This window comes from Bos javanicus, chromosome 16 (assembly GCF_032452875.1).
Source record: "Bos javanicus breed banteng chromosome 16, ARS-OSU_banteng_1.0, whole genome shotgun sequence".
In the NCBI taxonomy this organism is placed as follows: domain Eukaryota; kingdom Metazoa; phylum Chordata; class Mammalia; order Artiodactyla; family Bovidae; genus Bos; species Bos javanicus.
The window spans coordinates 57,048,439-57,066,044 of NC_083883.1; the positions used below are offsets into that span (position 1 = coordinate 57,048,439).

Below are 17,606 nucleotides of genomic sequence, written 5' to 3' on the forward strand. Positions count from 1 at the left end.
CGACTGAACTGAACTGAACTGAACTCGCAGGGATAGACACCTAGGACCCACTCCATTTGTCCTTTCAGTACATAGGAGCTGCCTCGCACACAGAGAGGCAGACCCTGAGTTTGCCTGGGACATAGCCACCGGGAAAGGACTAGGCTTCCTGACTTCTCCCGTCTCTAGTACAAATGCTTGTGAGTCTTGAGTTGGTCATAGGAGTCCATTGTCAGGAGGCAGCTCTGCAGACTGGTTTCTGGATGACAGCTTGACTGAGAGATGTACTGGTTGGTGACTGAGCACCTGTGAGTCAATGTGAGGTACAAACCAGGTCCTTGGCATCTGCCCTGACTCGGCTTGTTAGTGATCAAGAATGTGCCATCCCAGATGGGGGCCAGGGGTCCCAGGAGAGATGGGTTCCTCCTGCACACAGATGGTGCCAGAGGTCTACACCTTCTGTGGGCGGCAGAGGTGGAACCTAACAGCCAGCTCTGGTCCAGGTGGCTTGACTTACTAATCACCTGAGCACCAGAGGAGTTGGAGGCTGACTGAACCCCTCAGCATGTGGGGCTCTGTGCTCCTGTCTTGGGGGCGGTCCCTGAGAGGACTTAGCTCTGGGTCCTGGCCTTAAAAGGCTTAGGCTTGTGTGGATACAGGTTGCATCCAAGAGTAATTACAAGACAAGAATCACTGCTAAGAGATGCTCAGAGGGACACATACCCTGCTCTGAATGTTCTGCAGAAGGAGAGCTAATTTCCAGCTGAGGTGAGGGAGGGGGTGTGAGAGAAGACTTTGTGGAGAAGTTATTTTTGATTAGAAATTCTGCTCTTTTGCTCACTTGTGGGCAGAGGTGGTGAGTGGGACACTCGCCTGAGTGGCTGAGAACAGGTTCTGCCCTTTCTGGCCGTGGTACCCAGGTCAACACTATCCCATGAGCCTCTGCCTCCTCATCTTCATGAGGCAGCACGATGTCTCTATACCAGAATGGACTCTGGTGTCAGATTTCTCAGGTTCACATTCTGCCACTCTCAGCCATGTGTGCCTGTGGGCAAGTCATTTGAGGTAGCTGGGCCTCAGTTTTCCTATCTCTAAAATGGGGATAACCATATATTCCATGAAGGGTTGTTGTGACGATTGAATGAAATAATAAATGTAGAATGTTTAGAATAGTGCCTGGCACACAACTTGTGTTCCACATACAGCTACAATTGTTAGTGTTGTCAGGATAGATTAGGGTGAGCAAAGCTTGGCACAAAGTATGCCCTGACTTCAAGAAGTTGTTCTTGTTATTATTAAAGTGCAGGTGAAATACAGAATTAGAAATGAAGAGGAGGGCCTCCCAGGGAGTAGGAACAGTGTCAGCAAAGCAGGAGGCAGGAATGTGCAATGTATGAAGGAGGAACAAAAAAATAATCTAATTCGAGCCGTCAGGAGATAAAGGATGAATTTTTTTTGCTGGTTTCTCAGCTTCCCGTGGACCCTGAGAATCCATTAAAAAGGCCAATTTCCATCAGCAGATGTCCCTGGCTTTCTTTTGCATGTTCTTCTGGATGCAGGCTTCCAGGAGCATCAGTTCCCCATCTCCCCAAGGATGGGTCTCCAGGGGAGGTTCTGCTTCCCCCTGGTGCTCCTGCTGGGCTCTGTGCTCTTGGTGACCTCGGCCCCAGCCACTCTCGAGTCTTCTGGATGCAGCGAGAAGGAGCAACAGGTTACTGTCAGCCACACCTACAAGATCGACGTGCCCAAGTCTGCCTTGGTCCAGGTGGAGGCTGACCCCCAGCCCCTTCGTGGTGATGGAACCTCGCTCCTGGCCCCAGAGGAGACCGAGGAACAGAATATCGTCTTCAGGCACAACATCCGCCTGCAAACGCCACAGAAGGACTGTGAGCTGGCAGGCAGCGTGCGGGACCTCCTGGCCCGGGTGAAGAAGCTGGAGGAAGAGATGGCGGAGGTGAAGGAGCGGTGCAGCGCCCAGCGCTGCTGCCCGGGAGCCGCTGGTGAGCGCACCACCTGGTATCCATTCAACAAACTCTGAATGAGCACCTCAGGTGTTCTGCCAGGCTCGTGAGCACCCTGCCTCTCACTCTGGGTTTTCTCTAAGGGGGATGTTATCTGGTACTAGCTCTAGGGGTTATCTTCAAGCCTGAGCAGGGAGAGACCAGCAACTCTTAAAGTGAGTCTGGACTGTTGGGTCAGTGCTTTCAGAAGAGACTACTTCTGGGCGCCGGTTTACCTGTGGATCCAACCTCTATTTCCCTTTATAAGGGAAAGCCACAGGTTGAGGAGGAAAGAAGACTGACGGCTTGGAGCTAGACAGGATTGGGTTCAAATCTCAGTCCTGCCATTCTTGACTGTGTGACTTTGGGCAAATTCCTCATTTCCTCAACTGTCCGTTGAGGAGAGTTCTATCAGCCAGTCTAGTTCTGAGAACTATAGATGATGTACAGAAGATTTCTTGGCCCATTATTCAGCAAACTGTTCGATAGTAATGAAGTACTACAATTTGACTTTACAAATAGTGAGCACTTCCATCACATTTTTTTTTCAACATAAACTGCTCATATTATTTTCCAAAGAATAATAATCAGTGATACTTTGGCATACATTTTAATGCTGGAAGAAATTGCTACCATTAAGAGCGCCTCCTATAGGCCAGACGCAGAACTAGACACGGAGGACGCTGCGGGCGAATAAAATGCAATAAAAGAGCATAGAGTTGTCCCTGAGCAATTTCAAACTTCTGACCAAACGTCAAAAGTTTTTACGAAGGAAAGAGGATGTTCTGGGAATCAGGAGCTGGGGCTGGTGAGCAGACCAGGAGGACTGGCCCACCCTCCAACTGCCTCTTGCTGTCTGGGATTAGAGAAGGGAGCCTGGTTAACCCTTCTCCCATCTGTTATCCCCATAATGAGACCGGGCTGTTTTATAGCTTCTGCAGGTCCACCTTTCTTTCAGGCTTCAACTTCAGCTCATTTCCTAAGGACTCAGACTTGCTAGGTCCAGCTCCTCCAATCAAGACAAACTCCCACCCAGCCTAACTCTCTCCTGCCCACCCCAGGAGCTCTGCCCCTTAGTATAACCTGGCCCACTGATACCTAGGTTGGAGCATTTAAGGCGCTTTCATAGAAAAGTACTAAATAATTAGCCTCTTTTATGGGTTGGTGGTGGGGGAACCAAGTGAAGTCACAGGAGTGCTTGGGATGGAAAGGGAAGGGCTAGGGTGGTACCTGTGACTTTTCAGGCATAAAGTATAGATTTCTCAGGTTCAAGTCTGGCCCATGGTGGAAAGGGCAGGCTCCTAGTCTTCCCTTATAGACCCTACCTTCCTCTAGGGAAGGAGTCTTGCAGAATTCTGAAATCTTCTGCTCTCAGGGTCCCCAGGGATGGAAATTCCCCATTCACAAGCCCTCCAGGCCCCGCTGACTGTTTCCCTCTCTCTCGGGTAGGTCTAAGCCGCCACTGCAGTGGCCACGGGACCTTTTCCCTGGACACGTGCAGCTGCCACTGCGAGCATGGCTGGGAGGGCGCCGACTGCGAGCGGCTCGCCTGTCCCGGTGCCTGCAGTGGCCACGGGCGCTGCGTGGATGGCCGCTGCGTGTGCGAGCCACCCTACGTGGGCGCCGACTGTGCCTACCCCGCCTGCCCTGAGAACTGCAGCGGGCACGGCGAATGCGTGCGTGGCGTCTGCCAGTGCCATGAGGATTTCATATCGGAGGACTGCAGCGAGCGGCGCTGCCCCGGCGACTGCAGCGGCCACGGCTTCTGTGACACGGGCGAGTGTTACTGCGAGGAGGGCTTCACCGGCCTCGACTGCGCCCAGGGTGAGAGTGGAGATGCGCCTGGGCCTGCCTCTCTTCTGACCCGGCCCCCATGGTCCAGGCACCCTTTAACCATAGTTTACATTTTGTCCTAAGTAGGGCACCCCACCTTTATTTAGTCTACTCCAGAATCCCATGGGGAGAAGGCAATGGCAACCCACTCCAGTACTCTTGCCTGGAAAATCCCATGGACGGAGGAGCCTGGTAGGCTGCAGTCCATGGGGTTGCTAAGAGTCAAACACGACTGAGCGACTTCACTTTGACTTTTCACTTTCATGCATTGGAGGAGGAAATGGCAACCCACTCCAGTGTTCTTGTCTGGAGAATCCCATGGACAGAGGAGCCTGGTGGGCTGCCGTCTCTGGGGTCGCACAGAGTCGGACACAACTGAAGCGACTTAGCAGCAGCAGCAGCAGCAGCAGGAGTCTTAGGTGATCTAGTATGTGTGTGTGTGTGTAGGTGTTACTGAATGAAGTCTTGTAGACCTGCTCCGGCCCTGGCCCTGCTGAGGATCTCTGCCTGGCTGGGGGAGGGTTGCAGTTCTAGCTGCCAATAACAAAACCTAAGCTGAGATCCCTACAGCACAAGCTTTATTCAGTGGTCAAAGAATGGAGAAGCGGGAACTAAGTGCACAGGTCAAATTCTGGCCCACCTAGCAAGAGAGATTTAATTTTGAAGAGTAAAAACAAAGGAAGGAGGAGTGAAGTTAATGATGGGGAGCTGTGTACATTAGTCTACCTGAGAAGGAACAGTGCTTTTTCAAAGGAGTGGGGTGCCACTCTCTTTTTATCATTTTTTTGACACCTAATGTCCCAGTCAAGGCTGCTGGTAGGCATGTCCTTTAATATGCCACTATAGAAATTCAGGGTAGAGTGAGACTCAGGGTCTGTTGGAGGTCATATTCACCATCTTGGTCCCAGCTGGTTCTCTCTCCCTCTCTTTCTCTCTCTTTTTTTTTTTTGTACCTTTCTTTCTCATCTCTGGACTGTTTAAAGATTAATGTTAACTTTTGCTAAAGGCATAGGTTGAATGGTTTTGAACTAAGACTTGGAGCATCACTGGCAACATAAGCGGTCAATATTAACTTCTAACTAGATAGTAACTTCTGGGGGTCCACCATGGTGCCTTACCCAGGCTGTGTATCCTCCACACCCACCTTCATAGTGTTAAGCAGTGGATTGGCCATAAAGTTCATTTGGGTTTGTCCAGGTACTATGATTTGGCCAACCCAATATAAAGTAGGTGCTCAAGGAATATGTTTTGGCTATGGATCCCCACCCCTGTTCCCTCACTGTCTCCACCCCTGTTCCTGTTCTGTGTGCAGTGGTCACCCCCCAGGGACTGCAGCTGCTCAAGAGCACGGAGGATTCCCTGCTGGTGAGCTGGGAGCCCTCCAGCCAGGTGGACCACTACCTCCTCAGCTACTACCCACTGGGGAAGGAGCTCTCTGTGAAGCAGATCAAAGTGCCCAAGGAGCAGCACCGCTACGAGATCCTTGGTTTGCTGCCTGGAACCAAGTACATTGTGACCCTGCGCAACGTGAAGAAAGACATTTCCAGCAGCCCACAGCATCTACTGGCCACCACAGGTGAGGAAGCAGCCAGGTTTCCCAGGAGAGGTCCTGCTCTATACATCTTCTTCCATTGTCCCCACAAGTACCATTCTACTACTCAGGCCATTACTCTGGTTTGGAGTTTGTAAAACACAGCTGCTGCAATCCTAGGTTCTGAAGAAAAGTCTCCATTCTTATTCCCCTCGTGCTGCTCCTCCAAGCCAGTGATGGAGCCTGCTGGATTGGGAATTACAAGCTCTTCTCCATTTCCTGAGATTGTTATTCATCAGTTGCTCAGTTGAGTCTGACTCTTAGCAACCCCATGGACTGCAGCACACCAGGCTTCCCTGTCCTTCACCATCTACCAGAGTTTGCTCAAGTTCATATCCCTTGACTTGATGATGCCATCCAACCATCTCATCCTCTGCCATCCTCTTCTCCTCCTGCCCTCAATCTTTCCCAGCATCAGGGTCTTTTCCAGTGAGTCAGCTTTTCATATCAGGTGACCGGAGTAATGGAGCTTCAGCTTCAGCATCAGCCCTTCCAACAAATATTCAGGATTGATTTCCTTTAGGATTGACTGGTCTGATCTCCTTGCTGTCCAAGGGACTCTCAAGAGTCTTCTCTGCTTACCCTGGCACCCATGTACAAGCAGCCATGGAGGACACCTGCATCCTCATGCCCTCACTGAGCCTCTGAACAAGGTCAAGTTCGTATGATTGGGGGTCTGCTGAGGCCACCTGTATCAGTTAGATTCATCTTAGCAGGAAAGAGAGGGAACAAATGGGGCAGCTTAGAAAGTTTAGTGAAGAGGTTATTTATAAAGGTATAGGTAGGGTTTGGATGATGAAATACTCCAGGACTAGTGTCAGTGGGGATCCAGCCCAGTCTGAAGGGACAGGGGATGGAAGTTGGTACTGGAACCCAGAAAGAGCTTTAGGAGATGGCTGCCTGTTGAAGTGCCTTTGGTAGAGGAACACAGGTAGTCCACTGTGTCCTCATCAGGAGGCAGTGAAGGAGAACAGTTGCCCAAACTCTCTGTCTGCCCTCTGGTCTTCTGGTGACTCTCACTGGCTGCACATGACCAGAAATCAGAGGGCCAGGGAACCCAGCTAATACATTTCATAGAGGTCATAATCTGGGATACAGAACAGGAAGGCAGATGGATCTGGAGGGACAGAATCTCTAGGGCACCACTAAATGCTACCAAGATGTTTGTAAGGACAAGCATCACTGCTTATTCTTTAGAAATTATTCATTCCTATGAAAGTACCTGAGACAGCCTAGATCTTCAAGGGTTCAAATTCATTCCTTTTCTCAGCATACTTTATTGAACACTTACTTGAACATTGCCAGGCACTGTCCTGGGCTTCCCTTGTGCCTCAACTGGTAAAGAATCTGCCTGCAATGTGGGAGACCTGCGTTTGATCCCTGGTTTGGGAAGATCCCCTGGAGAAGGGAAAGGCTACCCACTCCAGTATTCTGGCCTGGAGAATTCCATGAAGTCTAGGGTCCATAGTCCATGGGGTTGCAAAGAGTTGGACATGACTGAATGACTTGAAAAAAACAAAAAGGCACTGTTCTAGGTGTGATAAAATGAGTTGCCTCTATTTTTCCCTAAACTCTCAAGGAAAGTCCAGGGAGATCCAGGTGGATGGGCCTTTGGAATGCAGTGTCTTTGCAGAAATATCTGGCTGCCTGTCCATTTTGGTGGTAAGAAAAGAATAGAATTGCCATCTTTGAGGGAAGAACCTGGAGGCTGGCAGGTGAAAGGCAAAGCTTGAGAGGGAGTGCTTCAGGGAAAAGGCTCCGTGAAGCTCTTTATCCATAACAGAGAGATTCAGAAACACTTAGAGCCACAGGCCTTGAGATTTTGCCCCTTGACCGATGCACAAATTCTCTGTTCTTTGTCCTTGACAAGGGGTTAGTCAGCCTGCTGGGAACACCTTCAGAACCAAGGCATAGGAGGTGAGGAGAGGGGTGAGGCTGAGAGTCTAGGGCTTGGCTTTCCTGTTCCAAACTTCAGGCCAGCTGACACTGGCCTGGGATGTGGCCATTGGAATTCAAAGCACTCCCAGAGACCCCAGACCCCTCTCCAACACCAGCACCCAAAAGTCCTTCCCACAGAGCCACACCAGCAATCCGTTCCTTGGTAACAGGCATCATATTTTCATTTTCTTTTGAGTGGATGGGTGAACATTTAGCCATTAATACTTCGTGTGGCAGTAGTATGGTTTAGTTCCTCAGTTGTGTCCAACTCTTGCAACCCCATGGACTGTAACCTGCTTAGCTCCTCTGTCCATGGAATTTCCCAGGCAAGAATACTGGAGTGGGTGTCCTATTTCCTTCTCCAGGGGATCTTCCCAACCCAGGGATTGAACTCCAGTCTCCTGCATTGCACTGGAGAAGGAAATGGCCATCCACTCTGTATTCTTGCCTGGAAAATCCCATGGACAGAGGAGCCTGATGGGCTATAGTCCATGGAGTTGCAAAGAGTCAGACACAACTTAACAACCGAACTCCTGCATTGCAGGCGGATTCTTTACTGACTGAGCCAGCAGGGCATGAAGAACTATGCACAGTTACTTTCTTCCTTCACGGGATCAATTGGTAGAGCTGCTGAGGATATCAGGTATCTGGGAGAGGTGCTAAAATTTGGTAGAAGGTGCAGGAAGAATCCTTCAAAGGACCAAGCTAAAATTCTGCTACTTTACAGTTTTGCCTAGGGGTAAATCTTACAGGAGAATTTGAGGAAGGGGAAGCAACTGTAATTTGGGAGACAAGGAAGGAGCTGGTTGTATTACCAGTGTTGCAGTCCAAGGAATTTGAAATATATTTCCCAAACTCTACATGGCCTTGAGAGTCTTGTCATGGGGCTGCATCTCTCAAGAGCTAAAGAGTGAATGTTTGGTTCAGAGCAGTGTGACTGCCCCCAATGCCGAGAATGTTGACGGCTGGCCTCGGAGTTGAGGTTCAGGGCTTGGCCATGGCAATGTGGACGGGGAGGGTTGCTTGGCATCTGATGGGCTAGGATAGGGAAGAAGTTTTCCTGGAAGAAAGTCTGTCCTCCATAGACAGTGTGAAAACCAACAGTTATGTGCTGCTTTGGAAGTTCTAGAACACATTTTAAGGACATGTCCTGGGGCTGCAGCCTCCATTCAGAGTGTCAAGAATGGGAGCTGACCTGGTAGCCAACGGCCTGTTACAGACAGGGGGCCCTGGTCTTCACCGCTTTCTCTTGCCCTCCCTGACCCCTGCACTAGATCTTGCTGTGCCTGGCACTGCCTGGGTGACGGATGAGACTGAGAACTCCCTTGATGTGGAATGGGAGAACCCCCTGACCGAGGTGGACTACTACAAGTTGCAGTATGGCCCCCTGACAGGGCAGGAGGTGGCCGAGGTCACCGTGCCCAAGAGCGGTGACCCCAAGAGCCGATACGACATCACGGGTAAGAGCCAGCACTGGGGATGTGAGATGCTTGGTGTGGATGCTGAGGTGGGGACGGTGTGAGCATGGGGACCAGCAGCTGCAGCTCTGTGCACAGAGGATTCTGAGGCCTCGAGAATCACCTGAACCCTGACTCCAGGAGCTCACAGAGGTGAGCCCACTCTGAGGGGCCTGAAGACTCTGCTCCAGCATCCCAGGGCTGACTCCAGGATCTTGGAGCACCCGGGTCGCAGATTACACATCTGAAATGTTCTTCCAAGTCAGCTAACCCCTTGGAAGCCTCTGTGTCTCAGAGGGGATTTGTTGGCAGACAGGCTTTCTTTTTGGAAGAATGGAGTGTGTGTGTGTGTGTGTGTGTGTGGTGTGGGAGAGAGAGAGACATTGAGAAATTGGTTGAACTTGGTTTGTTCAGCATCATATGTGGAAGGAGTTGAGCTAGGCGGCCAGGAGTAGGGCATTCCTCATCCCAGGTGACTGAGCAAATACTGGAAGACTGGAAATCAGATGGCTGCAAACACAACGGGGCCACGCAGGGCTGGGTAATGTTTTGTGGCACCTGAGGCTTGCACAGTTTTCAGGACCCTCTTTAAGAAAAGTAACACATAAGCATGAATGCCCACGCACATGGCCTTGGAAGGGGCTGGTGCAAGTGAGGGGCCCTGAGGTTTACCAGCTCCTTGGTACGTCCTCCTCTGGGGCTTTGTCCTGCCCTCCACCCTCTGATTTCTGTCTTGAGAGGTCATCTTGGGGTTCTCAATGTTTTGTGCCTCATACATGCTACCATTTGCCTGCATTTTGTCACCAAAGTCTGAATTTTTGTGCCACAAGGAACAAGCATTCAGGTGGTGGCTACAGAGAAACAACAAAAATTAAGAACAAAAAAGAAACAGAAAAGGCCAAGTAGAGTGAAGACAAAAAGAAAATAAAGAGGAAGAAGTTAAGTGAATTATTACAATAGGAAGGAAAGAAACTTTTGAGGGAAAATGATTGTCGGGAGCAGAAAAACATTTGGGCTATAAATACAGTTGGGAAATGTGTGCTTAATGGCCCAAGGAAGAAACCAGAGCCTCATCAGATTCATCTCATCCATCTGGCCCGTAAGCTCCTCAGTGATGCCTCATGTTCCATTGGTCCTGCAGCTCTTTAGCTGCCTTAGGTAGATTGTAGTCTTGAGGGGAGACGCACAGCCTCACCCTTCGCTCTGCCGAATCCCCGGAAGAGCAGTGCCGGGGCTCCAGGGTCCACAGCCCGTTCTCAACCCGGCACTGGCTGCTTGTTTCCAGGTCTGCAGCCGGGGACGGAATATAAGATCACAGTCATCCCCATGAGGGGAGACCTCGAGGGCAAGCCGATTCTTCTGAATGGCAGGACAGGTAAGAACCGCGTGGAGGCACTGTGAATGCATCCTGTGCTCTCATTCTGCCATATTCTTGGCTGACTCCTCTTTGGATAAAAACTCTGTACTGCTGTGTATAGAGACAGCCAGTCTCTCTGTGTACTGACATTTCTGGTGGAGGGGCGCGGGGCAGGAGAGGGGAAGCAAACTTGTTCTATCTCACATTTTTCTTGCTGTTGAAAATCTCCACCTGGCTCTTGGAGTCAAGGGGATAGGCCGTTTCCAACACCTTTCTGCTTATTTTAATAGCTTCAATCACTGACTTCTTTCCAAGGCATTTATTATCTTGGACTTAGGCACACGGCTCCACAGTACCCAAGACAGGTGATTTATAACTTTTTGCTTGTCATTTCGGTGTTTTTTCATGACAAACACACTCAGGGAGTTTGCTTTAAAATGTCAAGAGATATTAAAGACTTTCGCAGGGGAGTAGCAATAGATTTAGCATCTGTGGATTAAGAAAATATATGATGACAAATGTTGCTCTGAATCAGTAATATTTGACAGTAAGTTTGTAATTTATTAATCAGAAAAGAATTTGAAATCATGGTAGTTTTATATGCAAGATGTCCTATGTAATTTTTAGTTTTTAGACAGTGCTTGAGCCCGTATTGAATTGTGAGCCTCGTGCAAACACTCTGTGCTCCTGCCAAGTCACGTTGGGAGGCTGTGAGCTTGATGCCGCTGGGTAAAGGCTAATCCTTGGAGCCGGCAAAGAAGGGATATTTGAATTGGAGACTTTCTTGAAAAGTTTTGTAGTTCTTTTCAATTCAGTCCTGGCAGTAGCTGGTTGGGGTGGTGAGAATAAGAGTGAGATGGTGCAAGAATTGAATTCACTGTTTCAGTTGCCTAACAGATTGCATAGCTGGGATGTGAAAGAATTGTATAGTTGGGTGATCATAAAGAATAAAATATACATTAATTTTTAACCATACAGTGTATACTGTACAGCCTGCATGAACGGTGGACTAGTGAATCACCATCAGTGAGCTGGAAAACGGCAGGTCTTTTCTTGCTTCTAGAGGCTTTTTCTTTAGCTGTGAATTAATTGAGAGCTTACCATGCCCCAGGCATTATACTAACTGTGCACTGCTCATGAATTATCTCATTTAGTTCTGATTATGATCCTGTGTGGTAGGTCTTATTATTATTTCTAAGTCACATATGAGACAGCTGAGGCTTAGAGAAATTAAGCTTAAGATTGCCCAGCTTGGAAGTGACAGGGCTGGGTCTGGAACCCCGGATGTCCACTTTGGTGAACGCAAAACTAAAAGGGCACCTACATTTATTTCCCTGTTCATTGTGAAATTGAAAGTTTCTGTCATTCAGTCGTGTCTTTTGTGACCCCATGGACTGTAGCCCACCAGGCTCCTCTGTCTGTGGAATTCTCCAGACATGAATACTGGAGTGGGTTGTCCTTCCCTTCTCCAAGGGATCTTCATGACCCAGAGATTGAACCTGGGTCTCTGGCACTGCAGGCAGATTCTCTATCGTCTGAGCCACCGGGGAATTTCTGGTTAATTTTCATACTCTTTACTCCTTGACTAAAAAAATTCTGTGACTTCTCATTGTCTTGGGTAAGATAGAGTCCTTTTATCTTGGCTTTTGTGGGCCCATCCAACCTGGGCCATTGTCGTGCCCAGAATTTCCCACCAGGAAGCTTTCCTGCAACTGGACGCTTCTTGGGGTTCCCTAACACAGAAGACTTCTCTCTACCTCGTGGGTTTGTTCATGTTGTTACTCCTGCCTGGAAAATTCTCTACTGTTATCTCTAGCTGTCAATTAAGTCAGTTCAACAAGCATTAATTGCCAAGTATCATTGGGTCCTAGAGACATGGTTCCTTTAGATATATAGATGACGAGCCCTGGTCCCTGCCCTTCAAGGGCTCACAGCAGTAACATCACACATCCCTCCAGGGTCAGCCCCTACACTGGCCGCTCCACTGAGGCCTTCTAGGACCATGTTAAATGGCAACCATTTTTGCCCTTGAATTTCTAGAGCATTTAATTACAAATGGCCTTGAATTGCCAATTAAACTTTCAAGTGTATTATCCTAGCTAGAACATGAGTGTTCAAGAAATATTTTTATTGCTTATTATATTCTAAAAGCAGGATGGGATATTTTATTGGATTGCAAATAAATTTGTATTATGTGCCTTATTAACATGACCAAAAAAGACACAATAATTTCTAAGGTCAGGAAACACTCTCACACCTGGCTAGACTGTTAGTTAATTTAAGAGGGAGGGGAAGAATCTCTTTTCTCCAGATGTTTTGCATTCCGTGCGATGGAAAAACACACTGGAATATAAGAATGGCATATGCATGTACAGGGTGGAGCTGGCACAGTTCAGATATTTTTCATAACGAATCACTCAGCGGAACTCAGACCATGGAAGAGAAAGTGTTGACTGAAAAATCTTACCCTGTTAACATGCTCAAAGTGCACTGAAAAGCACTTCTAAAAACCTCAGGACCAGGTTAGCTTCTGGAGAAGCACACATCAGCCAGGCCAGTGTCTCCAGGGAGAAGTGTTCCCAAACTTCCCCATCAGACCCTCACAACTGCATCACATCAGATGACCAGAGAGGCAGGCCCCTCAGACCAGGAGAGGTGACGCTCCATCTGTAACATAGAAAGCTGGACTGCATGAGTTTCAAATTCCTTCTCTTACTTTTTTATGTTTATGATTTTGTAATAACATCTGTAATTCATGCCTTTCCATAGTGAGTCTGAAACAAAGGACCCCTTGCTTTTTCATAATCTCACGTGTTCCCAGGCACATTAGAACATACGGTCTAGCGTATTCACTTGTTAACAATTTTCTCAGAACTTTTCCCCTGAGACTATGCTCTGAAATAAGTTTTGGCAACTCTTACTATCCTTTTCACTTGTCATTGCTTCCCAAACACAGTGCTTCATTTGAAATGGCCCAGCCCCTAAAACTTTCCTTCTCTAGCTCCTTTTTGTTTCAAGATGAGCTCCCGTATCATTCAGAACTCCTGTCTCTCACAGCCACCTCACACCTACACCTTGTAGCTGAAAAATAATGAGAATCTCTAGCCTTTGAGGCCCCACTGTGTTCTAGGTACCGAGGGGCTTCATGAACATTATCTTTGGTCCTTCTACTAACATTGCAAGCATTGTTATTCCCATTTTACAGATGAGACTGTTGAGGCCTACAAAGTTTAGGAGATTCAGAGTAAAGTAGTGAATGACATTTGAGTTTAGAGTTGCTTTCCAGAAGCAAAGTTAGACGAGGACAGCAGGAAGATGGATTGATCTCTGTGAGCACATTCTCTACATATGATATCTTTTGAATAATTTTATTGCCACAATTAACAGCAGTGGAGGAGACCTGAGAAAACATAGCTACTATAGCTCTACTGAAGAGGTACTATACATATCTCTTCAGTGAACTCACCTTCAGAACAGTAGTGTAGGCCCTGTCCCCATCCTTGCCCTCAAGCCCATGTCTCCATAGATTTTAGGCCCTGACTATGCCATTTTCCACATGCCAGCTAGGTGGCTTACATGTGGCTGTTGTGAATGGAGAAGGCTGTCCCTAAGCCTGTGGCCATGGGTTGGAGTGTGGACCTGTGCTGTTGAGGGTGTCAGCATAAACCCAGGACAGCTGTAACCCTACCCAACCGTGTGGGGGAATCTTATCATAAAGCAGAAAAACCTGTCCTTACGTGCTAGAACTCCTCACTAGCCTTTTCTGTATCCCCAGTTTTGTAGATCTCTCTGAAATGGGGCTCACCTTTATTTGAGTGTGTGTGTGCTAAGTCACTTCAGTCGTGTCTGACTCTTTGCGACCCTGTGGACCACAGCCTGCCAAGCTCCTCTGTCCATGGGGTTCTCCAGGCAAGAATACTGGAATGGGTTGCCATGCCCTCCTCCAGGGGATCTTCTCGACCTAGGAATCGAACCCACATCTCTAATGTTTCCTGGACTGGCAGGCAGGTTCTTTACCATTGACGCCACCTAATACATGCACTCAAAAGTGAATCTCTCCTATCAAGCCTCATAACTCTTGTCTTAGATGTCCCTCACCTCCCATGGCCCCGAGAAAGTTCCCACCAGGGCTGCTAGTGTCCAGCAGGTGGGAGATTGCAGCCTGAGGAGGAAGCTGGGGCCAGGGCAGGAGGGCCCATCTCCCAGTTGAGCCGTGGCTGTGATTCATCTCAGATTTGGCCAGCTGCAGCAGGCTACTAAAAGGCTTTGTTCCATGGAAAAGACTGTTTATGATCCCCATATTCCTTCTTGGCAGAGAGGGAGGTCTTGGTCCTGGTAAGCTGGCTCCTTCCAGTGATGTAGTGCATTGTGGGGGGTCCTATCACTGAGGCGTTCCTCCTACATCTGTATCTTGGCATCCGATTCCCATCCTAAAATTTATCAAGGAGAGGAGCAGCTCATTAAAGAGCCTCTTAAACACTTAAGTTGTTGTTGCTGTTGTTAGGGAGTTGAGAGAAAGGGGGCGGGGAGTCCCGAGTTCCAGGCTAGCCCGGCCTCTCACTGACTTTATGAGTTTGGAGAAGTCACATGTCCTCTCTGAGTGAGGTCTCTGTAACTCTGACATGCTATGATTCTATTTTGCCTCCTACCTTCTCACTCTTCATAGCCGAGATGGCTTTTTCCTGGTTCTTCTCTGTTCCTGGGGGTGCTGGGACTGTTGTGGGGAGGAGGAGGAGCCTCAGGGCTGTGTGTCAAAATCAGGCCTTGTGCCAGAAATCTGTACTTCCCTGGATCGGTTCCCATAATCCTTGGTGGTAGCTTAGCCCTGTTCACCCAAGTGGGACAGATGCAGTCTAACACGTCTCTTTAGGACTGTCCTTAATGCACAGGCAGTGATGGAAAGACAATATTCAGTTTCTTTTTCTTTCTTTTTTTTTAGAAGAAGATTTCCTTCATCTTTCTTTTTTTTTTTTTTTTGGACTTATCATAATTTTATTATATGTAAAGGCAAGCCTGCCCTCATTACTGTTTATGTTAAAAACATTTTATCAGAGTATAGTTGATTTACAATGTTGTATTAGTTTCTGCTGTATAGCAAAGTGAATCAGTTATATATATGCAAAATGGTACAGATGAACCTATTTGCAAAGCAGAAATAGAGACACAGTCGTTGAGAAAAAGTGTATGGACGCCAAGCAGGGAAAGAGGAGGTGGGATGAATTGGGAGATTGGGGTTGACATATATAATATACACAACTATGTATAAAATAGTAAACTAGCGAGAACCTCCTTGATGCTCTGTGGTTGTCTAGGTAGAAAGGAAATCCGAAAACGAGGGGATATATGGAAACATTCAGTTTCTTCTTTGAGGGTCATTCTCTAATCTTTCTGATCTCTGTTTCCCAGATATCAGAGTATTGTAGTGGCTGCCACAGAGCTAAATTGGTGTGTAATCCTATAGGTAGCCCTTTGTCTCATGCTCATTCCTTATGTGCTTTTTCTTCTCTAAGAAGAGGTGTGTTACATAAGCTCACTTTTTGCGAATGACCTGTAAAACTATAGTGTTGAAAAACCCAGGTGCCATTGATTGACCACATACTACATGCCAGGTGCCTTTCATATATTATTCTATCAAACTTGATTATAAAAACATAAGGCTTCCTCCATCTAGCCATGTGGATTTGATGGATCTTGACAGGGCTGCACACTCAGGCAGCCCTCACCCTACAACGCCGTGGGCCTGGGCTGAGGGTCCTGGCAGCCATAGTGACAAGTACTGATCTGGGGCAGGGGGAGGTGGTGAGAGGCCTGGGGGTTGTACAGATGTGGGAGAGGATGGGGGCCAGGGACTTCAAGAGGCAGGACTCTCTGGGTGTTCCCCATCCTCACTTTGCCAAAGTGTCCCCACTCCCAGTTTAGCACTGATTTCCCCAAAGTGACATATCACCATTGGAGGCTCTCTTCATATCCTCCCTGAATGTGCAGAATCATGCTTTGCACAGAGAGGGGCAATGGGGTGAGGAGGGAGCCCTCTCCCTCAGGGTACACACTTTCTCCTGAGCATCCTCGTAGAGCCTGCTTGAGCCTCCGGAGGCCCAGGACTAGGCTCTTCTGGTGTCTGTGTTCTGAACGCACTGCCCTTTCATCCCAAGAGACCCACTTTGCCAGTGGGTGTGAGATACACCCAGCCCCAGTCTCCCAGAGGTGACAGCCTGGGATCATGTCCTCTTTCTAGTTGCCCCTCCAAGTTCCAATCCACCAGTGCTGCTGGATTTCAGGTCACAAGAAATTTTCAGATCATATTTTATTTTATTTGCAACTGATTATTATCATTTTAGCAGTGGGCTTCCCTGGTGGCTCAGATGGTAAAGAATCTGCCTGCAGTATGGGAAACCCAGGTTTGATCCCTGGGTTGGAAAGATCCCCTGGAGAAGGGAATGGCAACCCACTCTAGTATTCTTGCCTGGAGAATCCCATGGACAGAGGAGCCTGGTGGGCTATGGTCCATGGGGTTGTAAAGAGTTGGACACGACTGAGCGACTAACGCTTACACTTTTTTTGCATTCTTAGTAGTAGTCATAGTTCTGTAAGAAGAGGCTGATGGGGGCCTTTCCCTGGTGGTCCAGCAGTTAAGAATCGGTCTTGCAATGCCAGGGACATGGGTTCAATCCCTGGTGGGGGAACTAAGACTTCACTTGCCTCGGAGCAACTAAGCCTGCATGTGCAACGATTGAACCCGTGCCACAACTAGAGAGTCTGCCTGAAATGCCGCGTAACACAATGAAGTTCCTGTGTGCTACAACTAAGGCTGGATGCAGCTAAACAAATAAATACTAAAAAAAGAAGAAGAGGCCAATGGTAGTGGTATAAGGTGGAAATTTGTAGTCTTAGGTAGATGGGACTGGATTCAAATCTTGACTCTACCAGTTCCCAGTTAATAAGTCCAAAAGCAAACCTTTGGTCCCATTCCTCTCCTTGGCCTCTTCTGGAGACTCTACCCTCCCTCATATCTCCCCATCTCTTGTGTTTCCTGCCTAGAGAAGTTCCTTTAGCATTTGTTGTAATACCAGTACCAAAGATCTCCCCATCTCTGTAAATGTCGCCACTTTCTGCAAATTGCTCAAGACCCAAACCAACAAGTCATTATAGTCATGTCAAATTCCCGAGCGGACTCTGGCAGCTCTGTCTTTGCAGTCTCCCCAGTCCTCTTTCATCTGCCACAATTGTCCACGTTCCTGTCATCTCACACATTAACTGTTGTAGCGGCCTCCTAGGGGACTCCGCTCTTGACCTGCGATAGTCTGTACTCTCTCCAGCAGCCAGAGGGGTCCTTTTATAACATGTCAGATCATACTATTCTGTGAGCCACCGCCCCTCTCTGCCACCCCCAGAAGCTTCTCATCTCATTCTGTGCAAAAGCCAAGTTGTTACAATGACTTTCAAAGGCATCC

The 17,606-nt window shown here is 48.2% G+C and overlaps 1 protein-coding gene across 7 annotated transcripts in view; it reads left to right on the forward strand.

Annotated features, from left to right (window-relative positions):
• TNN (tenascin N) overlaps positions 1-17,606 on the forward strand; it is a 71,163-nt gene that overhangs the window by 10,159 nt on the left and 43,398 nt on the right. For all 7 annotated transcript variants that reach the window (XM_061383265.1, XM_061383268.1, XM_061383269.1 and 4 more), the window contains 5 exons: positions 1,539-1,979; positions 3,429-3,803; positions 5,125-5,388; positions 8,616-8,801; positions 10,084-10,173. In XM_061383265.1, coding sequence (XP_061239249.1) covers positions 1,574-1,979; positions 3,429-3,803; positions 5,125-5,388; positions 8,616-8,801; positions 10,084-10,173 — 1,321 coding nt within the window. In that variant the 5' untranslated portion in view covers positions 1,539-1,573. The remainder of the gene's footprint in view (positions 1-1,538; positions 1,980-3,428; positions 3,804-5,124; positions 5,389-8,615; positions 8,802-10,083; positions 10,174-17,606) is intronic.